Genomic DNA, 17,998 nt, shown 5'->3' on the forward strand with positions numbered 1-17,998 from the left:
CCCCCGTGACGGGGGGAGGGGGCCCACCAGATCCACGTTGACGTGGTCGAAACGTCGTTCGGGCACGGTGAAAGGTGCCAGCGGGGCCTGGGTGTGTCGGTGGACCTTGGCCCGTTGGCAGGCCGTGCAGGCGCTGGTCCAATCGCGGACGTCCCGACGAAGGCCGTGCCAGACGAAACGCGCCGACACCAGCTTCTGGGAAGCTTTCCGGCCCGGGTGGGAAAGGCCGTGGAGGGAGGCGAAGATGCGGCGTTGCCAGGCGACGGGCACGATGGGGCGAGGCTGGCCTTGGGAGACGTCGCAGAGCAGGACAGTGTCCGCGCAGGGGATGTCGGCCAGGCGGAGGCCCGTGTCCGCCGCCCGGAGGGCTTGCACCGTGGTGTCGGTGGTTTGGTCCGCCGCTATAAGCGCAAAATCCACGCCCAGGTGGACCGCGTTCGCGCTGGCCCGGGAAAGACAGTCGGCCACGGCGTTGTTTTTGCCGGCGACGTGCCGGATGTCCGTGGTAAACTCCGACACGGCGGAGAGGTGGCGCTGTTGGCGGGCCGACCATGGCTCCGTGACCTTGGCCATGGCGTAAACCAACGGCTTGTGGTCGACGAACGCCGTGAAAGGTCGGCCCTCCAGGAGGTGGCGGAAATGGCGGACGGCCAGGTGTAGACCGAGGAGCTCCCGGTCAAACGTGCTGTATTTGAGCTCGTTCGGCCGGAGCTGCCGGCTGAAAAAAGCGAGTGGCTGCCAAACCCCGTTCACCCATTGCTCATGTACGGCGCCCACCGCGTAGTCGGAGGCATCCGTGGTGAGGGCGATGGGAGCGTTGAGCACCGGGTGAGCGAGCAGTGTTGCGTCGGCGAGGGCCCGCTTTGAGCCTTGGAAGGCCGCATCCATTGCTGCGGACCAGGCGATGTCGTGCTTGGCCGGCATGCCCCGGAGGGCTTCGTAGAGGGGCCGCATGAGCTGAGCAGCGCGGGGCACGAAGCGGTGATAAAAATTCACCATTCCCAGGAATTCCTGCAGGGCCTTTATGGTGCGGGGACGCGGGAACGTGGTGATGGCCTCGACCTTGGTTGGCAGCGGCACGGCCCCGTTCTTGGTGATGTGATGGCCCAAAAAATCAACGGCCGTCGTGCCGAAGTGGCATTTGGCCGGGTTGACGATGAGGCCGTGCTCGCTGAGGCGCTCGAACAGCGTCCGGAGGTGGAGGAGGTGCTCGGCCCGGGACGTGCTGGCGACGAGGATGTCGTCCAGGTAAACGAAAAGGAACGGCAGGTCACGCAGCACGCCGTCCATCAAGCGCTGGAACGCCTGAGCCGCGTTCTTGAGACCAAACGGCATCCGCAAGAATTCGAATAAGCCGAACGGCGTGATGACTGCCGTTTTAGGGACGTCGGCCGCCCTGACAGGTACCTGGTGATATCCCCGTATGAGGTCAATTTTCGAAAAAATGACCCGTCCCGCAAGACGGGCGGAGAAGTCTTGGATATGCGGGATCGGGTACCTGTCGGGGGTGGTAGCGTCATTGAGACGGCGGTAGTCGCCACACGGGCGCCATCCACCCCCCGGCTTTGGCACGATGTGCAGTGGCGAGGCCCACGCGCTATCGGAGCGCCGCACGATGCCGAGGTGCTCCAACGCGTCGAATTCGGCCTTCGCTACGGCGAGCTTGGCTGGGTCGAGGCGGCGGGCCCTGGCGTAGACCGGCGGGCCCGTGGTTGGTATGTGGTGCTCGATCCCATGCCGTACTGCGACGGCCGAAAACGTCGGCCGCATGAGGGCCGGGAACTCCGTGAGCAGGCGAGCAAACTCGTTCGCCGCCGGGACGGCGCATGCCAGCTCGGTCGGCGCGGAGCTGCTCAATGTGCATACCAGGGAGCTGAAGGTTTCAGCGTTGATTAAACGATGCCGTTGGACGTCCACCAGCAGTCCGTGTGCGCAGAGGAAGTCGGCGCCTAGCAGAGCCACGGGCACGTTGGCGGTTACAAACGTCCAAGCAAAGCGTTGGCCGCCTAAGCAGAGGGTGACGTTGCGCGGGCCGAAGGTGCGGATAGTCGATCCGTTGGCCGCAACTAAGGAGGGGCCGCAAACCGCGGATTGCCTGTCCTGGTCAGAGGCGGGTATGACGCTCAGTTGGGCGCCGGTGTCGCACAGGAAGCGCCGTCCGGACGCTTTATCCGTGATGAACAGTAAGTTGCCCGTGTGGCCGGCGCTCATGGCTGGTAATGAACGCCGGCCCGGCCGTTTCCCGGCCTGCCGAAGGTGCACGGGGGTCGGCATGTCCGGGCCTTCTGTCCGAACCTGGCATGATAGTAACACCACGCTTGGTCAGGTGGAGGCCTCGGTCGTCGTGCCGGAGGTGGTCGGCTCGGTAGAGCGGCCGCCAATGGCGTCGGCAGTTCGGCCGTCGACCGTGCCGGGTGCTCGGGCGCCCTGGGTGTTGCGTCGGACGGCGGTGGGTCCCATGTCGCCGCTACGATGCGCTGTCCTGCGGCGGAGATCTTGTCGGCTTCTCTGGCAAGGGCCCGGGGATCTGTGATCGTCGTGCTTGCCAGGGCGAGGCGTACCGGGTTAGGCAGCTGACGGAAGAACAGCTCCCGGAACAGGAATGCCGGAGAGTGCTCGCCGAGCAGTGAAAGCATGTAGTCCATGCGCTCGGAAGGGCGCGTGTCGCCGAGCTCAGGCAGATCGAGCAGGCGCCGTGCGCGTTCCGCCGATGGGAGGGCGAAAGCATCGAGGAGCAGCTTCTTAATCGCGCCGTATTTGTCAGCGGCTGGCGGGCTTTCGAGGAGGCTCAGGGCGCGGGCCGCGGTAACCGACCCGAGCGCAGCTACCACATGGTGGAAGCGGGTGTCGTCGGCCGTGATGCCTCGCAGGGCGAACAGGGACTCCGCCTGTGCGAACCAAACCGCCGCGTGAGCCTCCCAGAAGGTAGGCAGTTTAAGGGCGACTGCCGTGTCCATGTCGATAGGTCACCAATGAAGGAGCCGGGGCTCCCACGTCGATCGGAAGAATGGACGCGACAAAAAGCTAGAATTCATCTGAGTTGCTTTAATGAAATCAAACACTCAGGCACTCTGAAAAACCGTTTATCAGTCAGCAATATATATCTATTCCGCCAGGGGGTTTGCCCAGGCCCGGCGCCAGGGGGCGTGGCCCAGCGTCCTGGCTGCGGCCTGGCAAGTTGAGCGCGGGCCTGGGCGTCCTGGACGAGCCCGGCATGGTGATCGCTCCGCGTCCTTGATAGGTGCAAGGCGATTGTGAAAACTCAGCGGCAGCCGCTACAACACCACCACTCAAATAAAGTACCATCATCATTAAAGCACAAGGTTGAAATCAAGATTTTGTAAAAAATAAAATAAAATAAAATGTATATTTGGACTAATCCAAACTTGTATCATTAAATGGCTTTAAAGTTGTGTTTGGTTCAAGACAAAATGTTTGTTTTCCTTACGGAGCATTTCTCAAATCCTCACAGCATCTTTCTTTTTCAGCATGGAGGAGTGTGAGGCACTTTGCAATAAACTTGCAATCATGGTGAAGGGACAGTTTCAATGTCTGGGAACCTTACAGCACATAAAGAAGAGGTGGGTTCGAGTTTGGGCTATTCTTGTTTAAAAATAAACGTCTTTTTGAATTCCATGAGCCTTGACCTTGTTTATAAAAAAGGATAAAAATGGGAAAGCCATGTTAATGCATCTTACAACAGACTGCATACTTTGATGTGTTGTATGTGCATGATGAAAAAATACAATTTGTGCACTTTATGGGTTTTACCCCACTGCGAACGTTTTTTCGGGTTGATTGCATATGATTGACCTCCATTGGAATATGTTCTGTGGTGCAGGTTCAGTGATGGTTACAGTGTGAAAATAAAGATAAATCAGACAAAATGCGACGTCATGGATGTGGAGAAGCTCATGTGCACACATTGCCCTGGAACACTACTGAAGGTAAATTCTGTGATTTAATTAGAGGTCATATATATATATATTACATAAGCAAATATGACAACTTTTCTGGCAAAAGTCAAAATTACTGCTCCAACATACTTAGGCACAAGTCTGGCAGGACCAACCGATTCATCAAAGGCTTGGGCCAAAACTGATTGGGATTCAATTATGAATTTGTTCTGCTGCTTGCATCATCACTCGGGTGCTTTTACGTTGATGATGAGAGTTGTACATATAACGGAGGAGAAATGGTTGGATAAAAAACATTGTTGCCCCACACGTGAAGTGAAATGTGGGGTGGAGCAATTGATTCGCTTTGTCAGTCTATGAACGAGGAACAACCTAATTTCACTCCGTTATATCTTGAACACTGTAGAACACGTATCGGAACATGAATCGGAGCGTGAATCTGCAGTTTAGCAGTACTTTAGCTCTGAATTCGGCAAATTGTACGGAATCTCATCCTGGGCACGCATGTGCACAGTGGAGGAAGGTGATTTTTTTTTTTTTTACTGTGTCTGCCTGACTGGCAGTTAAATAAAATTGAAAATCATTCAAAACAGCAAATTTACTGTTTTAGAGACGTCATAAAGGACACAAAGAACAGGCATGAAGAACTAAGTTATTGTGTTAAATATGGTGGTGTAAAAGACGCTGCATCAACGGCGGTAAACTTTCAAACAAAGGTCTTTGTTTTTATAAAACCTGTAAAAAATTTATTTTATTTCAATTTAATTATATACTTGAACACTGTAGAACAAAAATTTCATTGTTGGCATATTCAAAAACCTCCAGTTTAGCAGTACTTGGACAAATTATTACGCCATTTTACGCCATCTGACCAATCAAATGTGCCATTCACGCTCTCGTCGTTGGGGAACATTGAGATTCAGACAAAATGGTGGCTCATAGGAAATATAGATTGTGCTCGGAAATGCAAGAGTTTAAAAGACCCGTTCCATTTCCTTGTAAGGAAATGAAAACTTTCCATTTCCTTCCATGAACTCTCGAGTTTAGTAACACTAGTTGTTCCTTGTCAGAGTTAGGATGCATAAAACTAAAATGATGACTAATTGTTTTGAACGTGGTATGTTTCCGGGTACAACACATGCAACGTAAATCTTTTCAAAACAAAGGTTCTCAGTAATGTTGCAGTTTTAATCCCGTATGTTCAATTTGAAGGACAAGCACGCAGGACAATTTGAGTTCCAGGTCCCTTCAACGGCTGGGAGCTTGGCTGACATGTTTGCTGTTCTTGAGGACGTTCAGCAGTTTGAGGCGTTCCAGTATTTCTCCATCAGCCAGATGACTCTGGATCAGGTATTTCAATCAGAATTGTTGCAGAAGCACTTGTATTCACATCACGGCTGTAGATTCAAACACAGGACTGCGAATACAGGTGTAAGACTTCATGTGGGAATTTTCACTTTGTCACCAGCTGTAGCTTATACTGTTTGTGAATTCATTCCTGTCTTAAAATATCGCCTTAATTTTAGTGCTACAACTGTTTGTCTCCATTTCTTCCTCAACAATGGACGACCTGTTTGTGTCATGCATGTGTGTCCTGACTGTGTGAAGCACATTTGCATAGGCCTTATTAATTAACGATTTCATGTTTTTCTCCTTCTGTATTCTCTACTTTGCACACATTTATATTTTCATCTCTCCCTCTCCCACTTGCCCAATTGAAAAAGGAAAAAAATAAAAAAATGCAACTCTAAAGCTCAAGTACCCAAACCATGAGTCTTTGGCCCCCAAACTTCCTCCCTAATCTCTACAACCTGATGGACACTTTGACCTTTTCACCTAAGAAGGTTCTGGCCATTCTTGATTCTTTGTGGGCAAAAAACTCAAATGACATTAGCTGATGAGCACATGTATTCCGAAACCGTGCACTGCTGCACTCATCTATAACCACCTTTAGAAGCCATTTTTCCCCGCAAAGCGGGGGTTGGCCTTTTTCAGGAACCGTGGTTGTTGTTGTTTTTCGGTCCCCTTTTTGAAGCAATGTTTTACGGCCGGATGCCCTTCCTGACGCCAATCCTTTTTGCCGCCTTTAACGACAAACAGGGAATTACCAGTGAACTGGTCCTCAATTAGCCGACCTCGGAAGGATGACAGGCTGAGTCAACCCCCCTGGCGTTAATTCAGCGATCGACCGGGATTCGAACCTAGGATCCTAGGAATCCTAAAGCCGGCACCCTAGCCGCTAGCCCAACACCAGCTGCACTCACCTATCCTGTCTGCATATTCAGCCTGTTATTCATCTTAGGTGATCTCATATCAGCTTGGAAGACAGCTTACCTTACTCCAATACACAAGAACAGTGCAAAAACAGGTCCACTCAACTACAGGCCAATTAGCTTGCTTCCAATTATTTAGCAATGGCAACTCAACTCTGATTACGCTGCTGTTTTCCCCTCAACAATGGAGACTCTCAATCTCAAAGAGGTCATGTTGGCTCGGTGCCATGGGGTGCATGCGAGGTCAAATCCTCCACCCGGACGATCACCAATTTAGCGATTATTTGTCAATGGAAACCATACACCGTCCGCTGGGAAAGCCAAACATATACTTTCTTCGGTTTTCGACGTATATATCTGCCACCTACGGTAATTTCCCTCTTTAATTCGGATTTGGGGCCGAGCAACCCTGGGGGAATTAACCGCGATTATGAATCCTCCCAAAGAGGATTTCGCAACAAATTCCCAAATGCCACGAAATGCTGCGCTGCGGATATTATGCTGAATCACGAACCTCGCACCAGATCAACACTTCGATGGCGGTAACAGGTTTAATAAATGGGCAAAAGGGAATGGGGAGAACAAGAGGAGAAAGGGAACACATATCACAATTATTCTTTACTTTGTACAATTAACCCATGAACTTTGACGGCTTATAACGTTACCTTATCGCATTCATATGGCAGATGTTCAGACAGCCAGGGGTCACAAGACACAGAGTAAGAGACCTTGTCCCCACGCGATGCTTGCGTGGAGTTGATGCTGTGGTTTAAGGGGGCAAGAGCTATGGTGGTGAGCTTGAGTGGGAAGAGATGGTCTGGCAGACCTCCTCTGGCTTTGTGGTCTCTCGGAGCCTGCACATTTATTCATCGCTGCTGAACCCTGTCTCACTCTTGCAGTCCAGCTCCCCGAGCTGCTTGTCCCAAACTATCCGAGCTCCTCTCCCTGTTATTGCTCCAAACCTTCGCGCTCTCTGTCCTCCACCCAAATCTCCTCTCAACTTTTAACATTGATTATCCTCTGGCCTCCTTCACTGCATGACGTAGTTTCTGCCTGTAGAATATAAGGTCACCATCTATATAATTTTCACGCACACAGCCGCACATTCCATTGCATTCATGCAAAACCCGTAATTTTGCGTGGAGTTGATGCTGTGGTTTAAGGGGGCAAGAGCTATGGTGGTTTTCAAAACTCACACACGTTACACAATTCATACAAAACTCACACACACATTATCACACAAAAAGTGAGAAACATCACACACACACACACACACACACACACACACACACACACACACACACACACACACACACACACTTGCAAGTTAATCATAGTTTTGAATGCATTTAATGGTATCCTCCAATGCAGTATACTTACAAACATTTTTGTGAACAAGATGTTGTCGCCATCAAATTGCAAGGTGTGTTACATTAAACGTTATATAAACAAGACAAGCTTTAAAATTTGGCGTGTTCTCCTAACTATGTACTATGTGTCCCATGTTCTTTGATCAGGTTTTCATCAACTTCGCAAAAAAACAGGAAGATGCAGAGGAAAAGGAGGAGGAAAGCTTTATGGATAAAGTAGTCATTTAGGAGGCCCAAACACCTGATAAAATGCCGATATTTTCACTCGATCTGAAGATTTCTTTTGTGAAGCACACAATGCAATATTTATTCCTTCCTACAATGTCTTTCTTTTTTTTTAAGGTTATCATTTCTAGCAAGGAAAGGAATAATTCCTCTTTCCTTTGAGTGGGCTGTTTCTTATATTTAATATGAAATCACAGATGCACTTATTTTTCGATGCAATGAACAATTTTGTGTCTTGTACTGTATTGTTGTCATAGCATTGTTATATGTCATGTTAAATCAGGGATCTAATTATGTTTCGAATGAAGCATTTTTAATGCCTTGCCTCTGAGCTATAGAGCCTGGGTTTGAACCTCGACAAAGCTATAAACTGTCATCCTTGTGGTATCGGAGGCACGGAACGCCAATAATGTGGTGTGCCATCCGCGTCGCATGGTCAAGAGTTTAAGCCTTAGGACCTGTCTTCCAGCACTGGTTGTTGGTGCATGTTAAATATCCCACGATGTCTTTTACGAAGAGTAGGTGAGTTATCATTGACACCGTGGCTAAATTCCAAATTCCTGGCCTGACTGACTGCTGGGAAGGCCACGGCAAACCACGTAGCATAGCCCCTGCCAAGGAACTGCTGCATCAGCACTGATGCTCTGGCAAGAGTGCTGGACATTGATGGTGAGGATGATGAAGATGAATCCTTCATTGCCACAATTTTGTATTGTTCGTTTAAAATAAATCTTTCTGCTTGATTAACAAAGCTAACGTGCATGTGTCTCTAGAATCAGTTGACATAAAGTTCAAAAAACAATAAAACTCGTGAATGTATTTGATGTGATGTCAATTCATTGCAGGATACAGCACAGCGTCATTTCACCAGACTCAATTGGGATTATTGGGGGAAATGACAGGGGCATAGAAAATAAGGGGCATTCAAAAAATCTCGTGTGCATGCTGGACTACCCTTGTGTTCTTCGAAGGAACCAAGTAATGCTCTAGAAAAGTTCATATAAAGGGGTGCCAATTTGATTCATACATCTGCATGAAGTAGTAAATGTATTTTGCAATCCAGTTACAGTCTCTTGATTTCAAAGGGACCATGAGCGGTCCTGTTGAAACAAAGAGACTGTAACTGGATTGATGGGGACAGCTTTGCGCTCCTTCATTTTTCTGTAAAAAAATTGAAATACCATACATAATATTCGTTTTCTATTATATTGCAGAAGTAAGTGTACATATACAATTAATCCATCATCTCTAATTATCATCAGTATTCATCATGTACATATCATGTTTGTCCACCTAGTACACCTGCAGACTCCAGGAGGGGCAGGAAGGGTCATTCTATATAATCTTTGGGGTATATAGATTACAGTTGATCTATGGGTGGGTCTCAAGAACATTGGGTGTGTGTTCATTTACCAAGTTTCTTGTGGAGAGATCGCCAAGTGGTTTAAGCATTTGAGCAAGCACTCCATTCAAAACCGTTAATGCCTCGGTCACAAATGGCCTGCGGCGTGTTGGCGGCGGCCGTAAGTACCCAAAATTGCCATAACCATGCGGTGGCCGCACGGTAGATACGGTAGCCGTGAGGCGATCTCAAAGTTTTTTGCTCGTCGCAGGGGCTTACGATTTTTTAAATTTGACATTAAACTTTTTTTCGGAAATCGCTAGGCCGTAGGCCGCAACCCCACCGCATGTAGTATCGCAAAGTCTTGCGGCCTCCGTGAGATGGCTGTACGATGTTCTAAATATCGTACGGCAGCCGTGCAGTGACTTTAGTGCTGCCGTACGATGGCCTAACGGCAACCGTGACAACCCCAACAACCGTGCGGGCGCCTTGCGATTGCCTTGCGGTCGCCGTGAGGGTGCCTTGCGGTTCGCCTTGCGGTCTCCTCACGCATTTTGATTTCATGACTTTTACGATTGCCGTGCGGACCCCGTAACATTTGTGAACACTGCTGCCGCAGCCCGCAAAGCCGTACGATTTGTAAAAATCCCATCGACAAACCGCAGACCGCAGAACCGTGCGGCGGCAGCATCATATGTGACTAAGGCATAAGGAATGGCTGGCTTGGCAAGCGCTAGCTAGCTGCTTGGTAAATGAGCACAACCCGAGCTTCTCCCTTTCTGTTTCGTATGAAACAGCAGGAGCGAGTTTCAAAAGTTCGCTACAAAAAATGCCACGGTAGCGGCAGAAAGGGCCATGTTATTAACCCAACATTTGTGGGTTATATAGAGTACAGTAGATCTTCGCTCAGTTCTGTAAGTAAACCTTACTTCACGGATGTCGGGATTCATCCAAATTTCTTCATTTAGTGTTATAAGGAGCATTAGCGACTGTTTAAAAAGCTAAGCATACGTGTTTGTGGTTTATAATATTTTTACTTCCTGTAGAAGCCGTTGCTCACATGGAAACGCCATTATAACTATAAGCTATTTAAACACGTTATCACTGCAGGAAAAACCCCTTGGGGAAGTGGGACATTATTAGTATTAACATTGTTTTGTAATAACATTAACAATATGCGATTATCATTAATTTAGTTATTAAAAGCGTCTTTGGAAAAACGCCACGATAAATCTTCTTTGGAAATACCCCACGATAAAGCTAATTTAACATTTATATACACCTCAACGTGCAACTCCATTGACGGCAATGGTGGGCAAACTCGCTCGGGGGGGGGAGTAAACCCCCTCAAGGAAGGGGGCAAATTAATGCGCTACAACCTTCATTGTTTAACTCTTCGTCATCCTGTAAAGTTTGGTTGAGATTGGATAAGTAACGACAGAGTGTATTGGCATCAAAAATTCATCAGACAGACACAAATGGCGTATTTTAGTAGGATGATATGTGTGCAATGTCAACACTTGCAAGTTTATGTTATGTGCAGTTATGGTCCAAAATGGACTGGTAAAATTGGCCGCACTGAACATGTGTACAATTCTTTCATCTAATCCAATTGTTGCCTGTAATGTGTACACACATCGCGCTTGTCCAACACTTGCCCCGACGTATACATCACACCCAACATGTCTACAATTGGTTGGTACATAGTACTAGTACATACTAACTTTATTAACTTTTTTAACAGATTAATCACACACATGCACATTATCTTTTGTGTTTTATTTTCAAGGTACACAGAAAACTTTACATACTGATGGGTTTTAACCTATATATGTAGGGTGCCTACTTTATATGCACGTTTCTAGAGCATAACTTGGTTTCTCCTAAGAACACAAGGGTAGTCCAGCATGTACACGACAATTTTAGAATGTCCCTTATTTTCTATCGTCTAGCATTTTACGCAAACCTTGGAATGTCCCTTCTTTCTATAGTTTCACACTGTTTTATCGTAAAGTACTCCAAGAATGAGGAATTCAATAATCTCCAACGGTTTTATTCAACCTAACATTATGGTAACATTATGGCTGTGGTTTAAGGGGGTAAGAGCTTGCCCCATCTGTCGAGATAGCTGACATAAAGAACTACTTAGCTGATATTGTGGTTGTTGATGCCTGCCGGCTCACTACAGTAAGGGAAGGAGTGAAGGCGGAAACATCATCGGAGGTTCTGTCCTTCGCCAGCCTGTACTTCTCCCCAAAGTGTTACCAGACTTTTTCAGTCCAGGAATATGTTCCCGCCCCTCTCTGCCCACTAATATGCTATAAGTGTCAGAAGCTTGGCCATACTGCTCCTTTTTGTAGGGGTAAGCTGAATTGCAGCAAGTGCTACGGCGATCACGAACGTGGTGAATGTTCAAGTTCTAAGATGTTCTGCACCAACTGTGGTGTGGAGCACAACGCAGCCTATAGAGGGTGCCCTGAACTCCAGAGGGCCATCCAGATCCATCAAGTAAAAACAGCAGGGAAGCTATCCTATGTAGAGGCTGTTCTCGAAGTCCCCAATGTCAAGACCCCTGCAAAAGGTATCATCCCTGCCCCCAGAATTGCAGCCCAGGCCAAAACTCTAACAAGATCGGTGGGAGTCCAGACTGAGACGAGTGATCAAGAATGCCAAATCGAGGGTTCAAGAATCAGTATGGGCATGAGCTTTTCGAAAATTGGGTTTATTGGCTTCATCACAGAAGTTGTCAATTGTGTAGCCAAAGCTAAAAGGAGAACAGAGAAAATAGGCAAAATCTCCGCCACAGCCCAGAAGCATTTGGCCTGGGAGGGGATTTCTTCCAAAGAGATCAATAGATTATTCAAGTCCAGTGCTATGAGCAGCTCTGAACAGTCACATAACTCATCCATGGAGTAATGAAAATAATTCAGTGAAATGCAAGACGTTTAGCAGCCCATGGTGATGAATTTTAAAAGATTGTTAACGACCTTTAACACCCCGGCCTGACATCATACACTACCGGTCAAAAGTTTTAGGACACCTCAATTTTTCCAGTTTTTATTGAAATTTACGCAGTTTAATGTCTCAATGTACTCGAAAATTAAGCTTAGAACAAATAAACAATTGGAGATAAAAAAGAAATCACAGAATCATTTTGTTTAACAACATTTAATTTAAATTTTAACTCAGCAAAGTAGCCACCTTTTGCAGATATAACCGCCGAACACACTCGTGGCATTCTTTCTACAATGGAAATCAAATATTGTTCGGGAAGTTCTTCCCAACACTGTTGCAGAAGTTCCCACAAATGTGTTGCACTTGTAGGTTGCTTTGCTTTCACCCTTCTGTCCAGTTCATCCCAAACCAGCTCGATGGGGTTTAAGTCTGGAGACTGTGCTGGCCATTCCATGATTTGAAGCCTACCGTCTTGTTCTGCTTGTCATTTAAAATAAACATAAAAAGTGGCAGGATTTCTGTGTAAGTGGCGGCCATTTTGAATTTGGCGGCCATATTGGATTTTGGGACTGAAATTGAATTGGCCCCTAATCAAGATGTATTTAGTATATTAAGACCTAGCTCTGTGCCAATTTTCACACTTTTTTCTCAAAATGAACAATGTCTTGTATTGGTGCACCTATCTGCAGCACTACAAGATGATGCTGTTTGCGGACGACATAGCTCTGTGGGCCCGGGGTAAAAATTTTGCTTTTGCATTCAGGAAATTTAAGGCTGACGTCGGCTTGATAAAGCTGTGGGCCCAAAAAATGGGGGTTCCAGTTCTCTGGCCTCAAATCCAAGTTTGTAAGTTTTTCCCGCAAGAGAACGGTCCAGGACGCATCAATATCAGTTGGTGGAACCATCCATCCTCAGAACATCTTCTGAAGTGGCATTCCTGGCTGTTGTTTTTGACAAGGGACTTACATGGAGCTCCCACACTAAGAAGGTCGCAGTCTAATGCGCCAAGGGCATAAATATAATTTGATGTCTTACTGGCACTTCCTGGGGAGCCCACCAGGGAAGTCTTTTTCTCCTGTACAAAGCCCTTATCCACCCCCATCTTGACTATGGTAGCCAGGTTTTTTTAGACATGTGACAAACTAACTGCAAAAAACTCGAAGCCATTCAGGCCAAAGCCATGCGTGTCTGTCTGGGTGCTTTTGAGAGTACACCTGTCTCTCTCCTTTTGGTGGAGGCCAGTGAGATGCCTGTATCCCTCCGCTGGGAAGTGTCCCGGCTTAAATTCTGGGCCAAATCCATATCCTCTGGGGTCAATAACCCAGTCCAAGCTGTTTTCGCAGACTGTTGGGAGTATGAGGCATGGGGCAAAAATCTAAATCCTGGTCCCTTCGGTATGGCCTGTAGGCAGGAACGTAGAGAAATGGGTCTGGACTTCTTACCTATTAAGTCCATCAAGAAAGTTCCAATCCTCCCCCCTCCCCTCTTCCCTATTAGGCTCCCACGGTTGTCCCACAGAGACCAAGTGGCGCTCTCCAGGCTAAGACTTGGGCACTGTCGCCTTAATTCGTATATTCACGTGATAGGGGGGTGTCACCCTACAGGGACCTGCGATACCCATAGGAAACCCAAAGATTTAACTCCCTCGTTTCTGGAATGCCTCCTATATATATGATGGACCCAGGTTGCTCCTATTTAAAATCATTAGAGAGGCGGGGGTTGGTGTGTCTGATCTGCCGGTCATTGTTGGCCATTTAAACCAGAAGCATCCTCCACTGCGCAAGACGGTCGTAAACGTTTTGAAAGCGAGCAAGAGACCCATGAGATATAGTTTTATGGATCTCCCATGGGCTTCTTTTTCTTTTTTAAAATGTTTTATTTTCATCACAGTTATGTCCAGGCGTGTGGCCTGTATATATATATATATATATATATATATATATATATATATATATATATATATATATATATGCATCGCGGCTCTGAAAACGCCATGAAATTTGGAAGAAGAAGAAGAAGACGAAGAAAGAATGCGGAAAGTGTCATGGTGGGTGACATTGCCGAGTGCGGGTTTTCCGCTTTCCTTTTGCTTTATTCGTTTGCCAATGGCCGAGTCTCTGCTCGCTTCGTTGCTGAATGGAGAGATCCAACCCACGCGGGGATCCTTTCACTGCTCGGCGTCCCACCCGCATGGAGCTGTCTCCACGCAAGTGGTCAGTGCACGTGTACGGATGGACGCATGCTCACACGTTTTCTCTCTGTGGCTGTGTGTCTCTATCCGTGTCTGTCTCTCTGTCTGTATTAGTCTCTCTGTCTGTATTAGTCTCTCTTGTAACGTTCTGATGTAGAATAGATCATGATGCGATGTCAAAGAAAACAATCATTTATTGCAGCACCCAGAATCATGGTGATGTGCAACGACCCCGTACACACACTGCCTGCCCCCTACCCGGAACTCCACCTTCATACTCCAAAACGCGAGCAAGCACTTCCGGTGCCACACAACTGATGTAATACCATTACATCTCCCTTTCCCACAACAAGAAAAGTAATAAAAAGTACAACAGCAAACCCGTGTAATACCATTACATGTGTGCACTGTCGTTAGATCATTACAACACAACACCAGTAACCCAGAGCAGTTAACACAAGATAACCAAAGTGTATAAATGCAAACATCAGATAAGCAAAGTGTTTTATAGATCAAGATGGCATGGCGCTGTCACAGCTCCGCCAGACCTCGTATGGACAGTTGTCAGGTTTTGTGACGGAGGCAACCTGTGACTAAAACTGGCAGAACGCTGGGGAGATTGATGAACCATGTCTGCTCTGGTCGCACGAGTGACATCACAGTCATGATTCACAGGTTCATTACCAGACCTTGCAGATGGTTCACTGTTCCCACTCACTGTGGCTTCAGATCTCTTGTTTTGGCTCGAAGATTGATGGGCCACCGCATCACACGCCGGGAGCTCCTGAATGTGAATTCGGTTGCGTCGGAGTGTTTGACCATTTGGTGATGTGAGCAAATATGACCGTGGCTCTTCAGACATGCCGAGAACCTTGGCCGGCTCCCAACAATGGGTGTTGTGGTTCTGAACGCGAACTTGCTGTCCAGGGTATAGGCCCGACATTTCGTGTGTCCGAGCATGCCTATCGTGGTGGAGCTTTTGTAAGTAGCGGCGCCTCTCCAGCTCCTCATGGATGAGGTTGTCATCGTCCTGCACGTTGGCGATTCTGGTTGGTACCAGCGATTTCATTTTTCTGCCCATTAGCAGTTGAGCAGGACTTGCCAAGTTGTGACGTGGTCAAAATTCCATTTCCCAGCAAATGAACGAAATTCTGCGCTGGAGAAATGAGGACCATTATCACTCATAAACGTATCAGGAATTCCGAACTCAGAAAAATCTGTCCCACGGTCGCAATAATCGTGCGACTGGGAGCAGACTCGGGCAGTTTGTGAACAATAGGAAATTTGGAATAATAATCTGCGATGACAAGCCACTGAGCTGCATCAAAATAGAACAGATGACATCCGACTTTGCTCCATGGTCTGAGCGGAATGTCATGTTGTTGTAGTGGTTCAGGCAGCTGCGATTTCCGGTGTCGTTGGCAGGTCGGACAGCATTCAACTAGCCGATCAATGTCCTTGTTAACGTTTTACCAGTACACAGTATCCTTCACCAGCAGTTTAGTTTTCTCATGTCCAAAATGACCTGAGTGGAGTTTCTGCAAAATGTCGTTTCTCATACTCTTAGGTATAACGACTCTCTCTCCTTTAAGAATTACACCATTTTCAATTTACAGCTCATCCTGAAAACTCCAGTATGTCCTAAGAGTCTCTGGGAGGTCCTTCAGATGGTCAGGCCATCCACTGATAATAAAGTCTCGAAGTTGACTCAGGTCAGAATTACGAAGTGTTTCCTGTTGTAGCTGAGACAACTTCTCAGAATAGAAATGGACCAAGTCAACACGCAGGTCCAAGTCAACCTGCATTGTATTGAGTGGGCGAGGAAGGCGGGATAGGCCATCGGCAAGCTGATTGTCTGCCCCAGGGTGGTACTCCATTGTAAAGTTATACCCTTGGAGTCTGACAAGCATTCGTTGCAATCTCGGTGGGGCAGCAATCAATGGCTTGTTAATGATCATCAACAACGGTTTATGATCGGTGAGCACAATGAAACTCCGACCATACAGGTAGGTATGGAAACATTCAATGCCAAACATGATGGCCAATAGCTCACGTTCAATGCAAGCGCAACGTTGTTCAGTATCTGTTAGAGTTTTGCTTGCATACGCCACTGGCTTTAGCTGGTTTCCATGGGCCTGAAGCAATGCTGCACCAAGGCCTTGAAGACTGGGATCACATTGGAGGTAGATTGGCTCCTCTGGCTGATAGTAGTGGAGAAGAGATGTTTCCGACGCCTCATTCTTCAGATGATCAAATACAATTTGATGGTGCGGCTCCCATAGGAATTCAGAATCCTTTTTGAGAAGGCTTCTAAGAGTTGCGGATTTCACACTGAAGTCCTTGATGAAGCGCGACAAATATGTCATGAGGCCGATGAAATGTCGAAGCTCGGCTTTGTTCTCAGGTTTTGGAACAGCTCTCAGATCTTCAACCTTCTGCTGGTCAGGCTGAATTCCTTGGCTACTATAAGTGTTACCGAAGAAGGTAATGCTGGTCTTTTTGATGTAGTATTTGCTTGAATTGAAAACGAGGCCTTCGCATTGTGCTGTTTTCATCAGTTCCTCGAGGTGCCGGTCATGCTCCTCCTCAGTGGAACCATAGACAGCGATGTCATCTGCTATGCCAACTGCACCTTTACAATTCTGGAGAATACGGTCCATTTCCATCTGGAAAATATTCTGACTTAAACACAGTCCAAATGGCAACTGTTGGAAACAATACCTGCCCGCTGGGGTCTGAAATGTAAGACGTTGTTGGCTATCTTCATCGATTCTTACAGACCAATAGCCTGACTTGGCATCAAGTTTGGAGAAGTATTTCGCTCCTGCAAATGTGGGATTGAGCTCTTCCGTTGTAGGTATTTTGTGATACGGGCGAATCAGGGCTCGATTGAGGTGCTTTGGGTCCAAACAAATCCGAATATTGCTGTCTTTTTTGGTTACATATGTGAGAGAGCTGGCCCACTCTGTTGGTTCCTTGATACGACGTATGACTGCCTATAGAACAATCTCATCAAGTTCTGATTGAATTTTGTCCTTGAGAGCAATAGGGGTTCTGCGTGGTGTTTCGACATGTGGTAGGACATTGGGTCCACAGCAAGCTTGTGCATTGTATGAAATTCACTGATGTGGTCAAATTGTTGTGGGTATGCATCCATAAGATCCTTCACACTGTTGTAAACCAGTGGTTAATTACTGTTCACTGAACAATGCAACGTAATAACGTGTAGATTCTCACACGATGGGAGGCCCAGAACTGCAGGACCACTGACATCCACAACAAAAAAACGTGTGCTGGTCCACGGTGATCCCTTGTAACTGAAGGCCATGTCTACAGTGCTAAAACACTTGATGTGGGTTCCATTGTACGCAGTTAGGACACTCTCTGCTGTCTGAAGAGAGCCAATGTAGGGTTCATAATTTGAATTCAGCATTTCAGGAAACGTGTGTCGAAAAGTTTCAAATGGGAAATGTGTTTCCTTGTGCACCTGTGTCCACCTTCAGCTTACGATAATGAATACCTGACCTGTTGCATAGACTGACATGAAGTGTTGTGTAAACCTCATTACGTTGACCAGGTGTATCAATCGAATCAAAAGTCACTGAATCAAACTGTGACACAAGGTCATCAGGGTCATCGGTGTTGTGCTGACGCCTGTATTGCTGTTCCATTATAAGTGCGTCATACACTGCTTCGTGTTGTGCACTGGCATGGTGAACACTGTG

The 17,998-nt window shown here is 47.2% G+C and overlaps 1 protein-coding gene across 2 annotated transcripts in view; it reads left to right on the forward strand.

Moving 5' to 3' along the window:
* The window catches only part of LOC137428976 (glucosylceramide transporter ABCA12), a 182,589-nt gene extending 173,985 nt beyond the window's left edge, over positions 1 to 8,604 (forward strand). For both annotated transcript variants that reach the window (XM_078780893.1, XM_068118914.2), the window contains 4 exons: positions 3,489 to 3,581; positions 3,842 to 3,947; positions 5,130 to 5,267; positions 7,708 to 8,604. In XM_078780893.1, coding sequence (XP_078637019.1) covers positions 3,489 to 3,581; positions 3,842 to 3,947; positions 5,130 to 5,267; positions 7,708 to 7,788 — 418 coding nt within the window. In that variant the 3' untranslated portion in view covers positions 7,789 to 8,604. The remainder of the gene's footprint in view (positions 1 to 3,488; positions 3,582 to 3,841; positions 3,948 to 5,129; positions 5,268 to 7,707) is intronic.
* Positions 8,605 to 17,998: the final 9,394 nt, after the last annotated feature.

The sequence above is a fragment of the Myxine glutinosa genome, chromosome 6 (genome assembly GCF_964187855.1).
Source record: "Myxine glutinosa chromosome 6, kmMyxGlut1.1, whole genome shotgun sequence".
Taxonomy (NCBI): Eukaryota; Metazoa; Chordata; class Myxini; order Myxiniformes; family Myxinidae; genus Myxine; species Myxine glutinosa.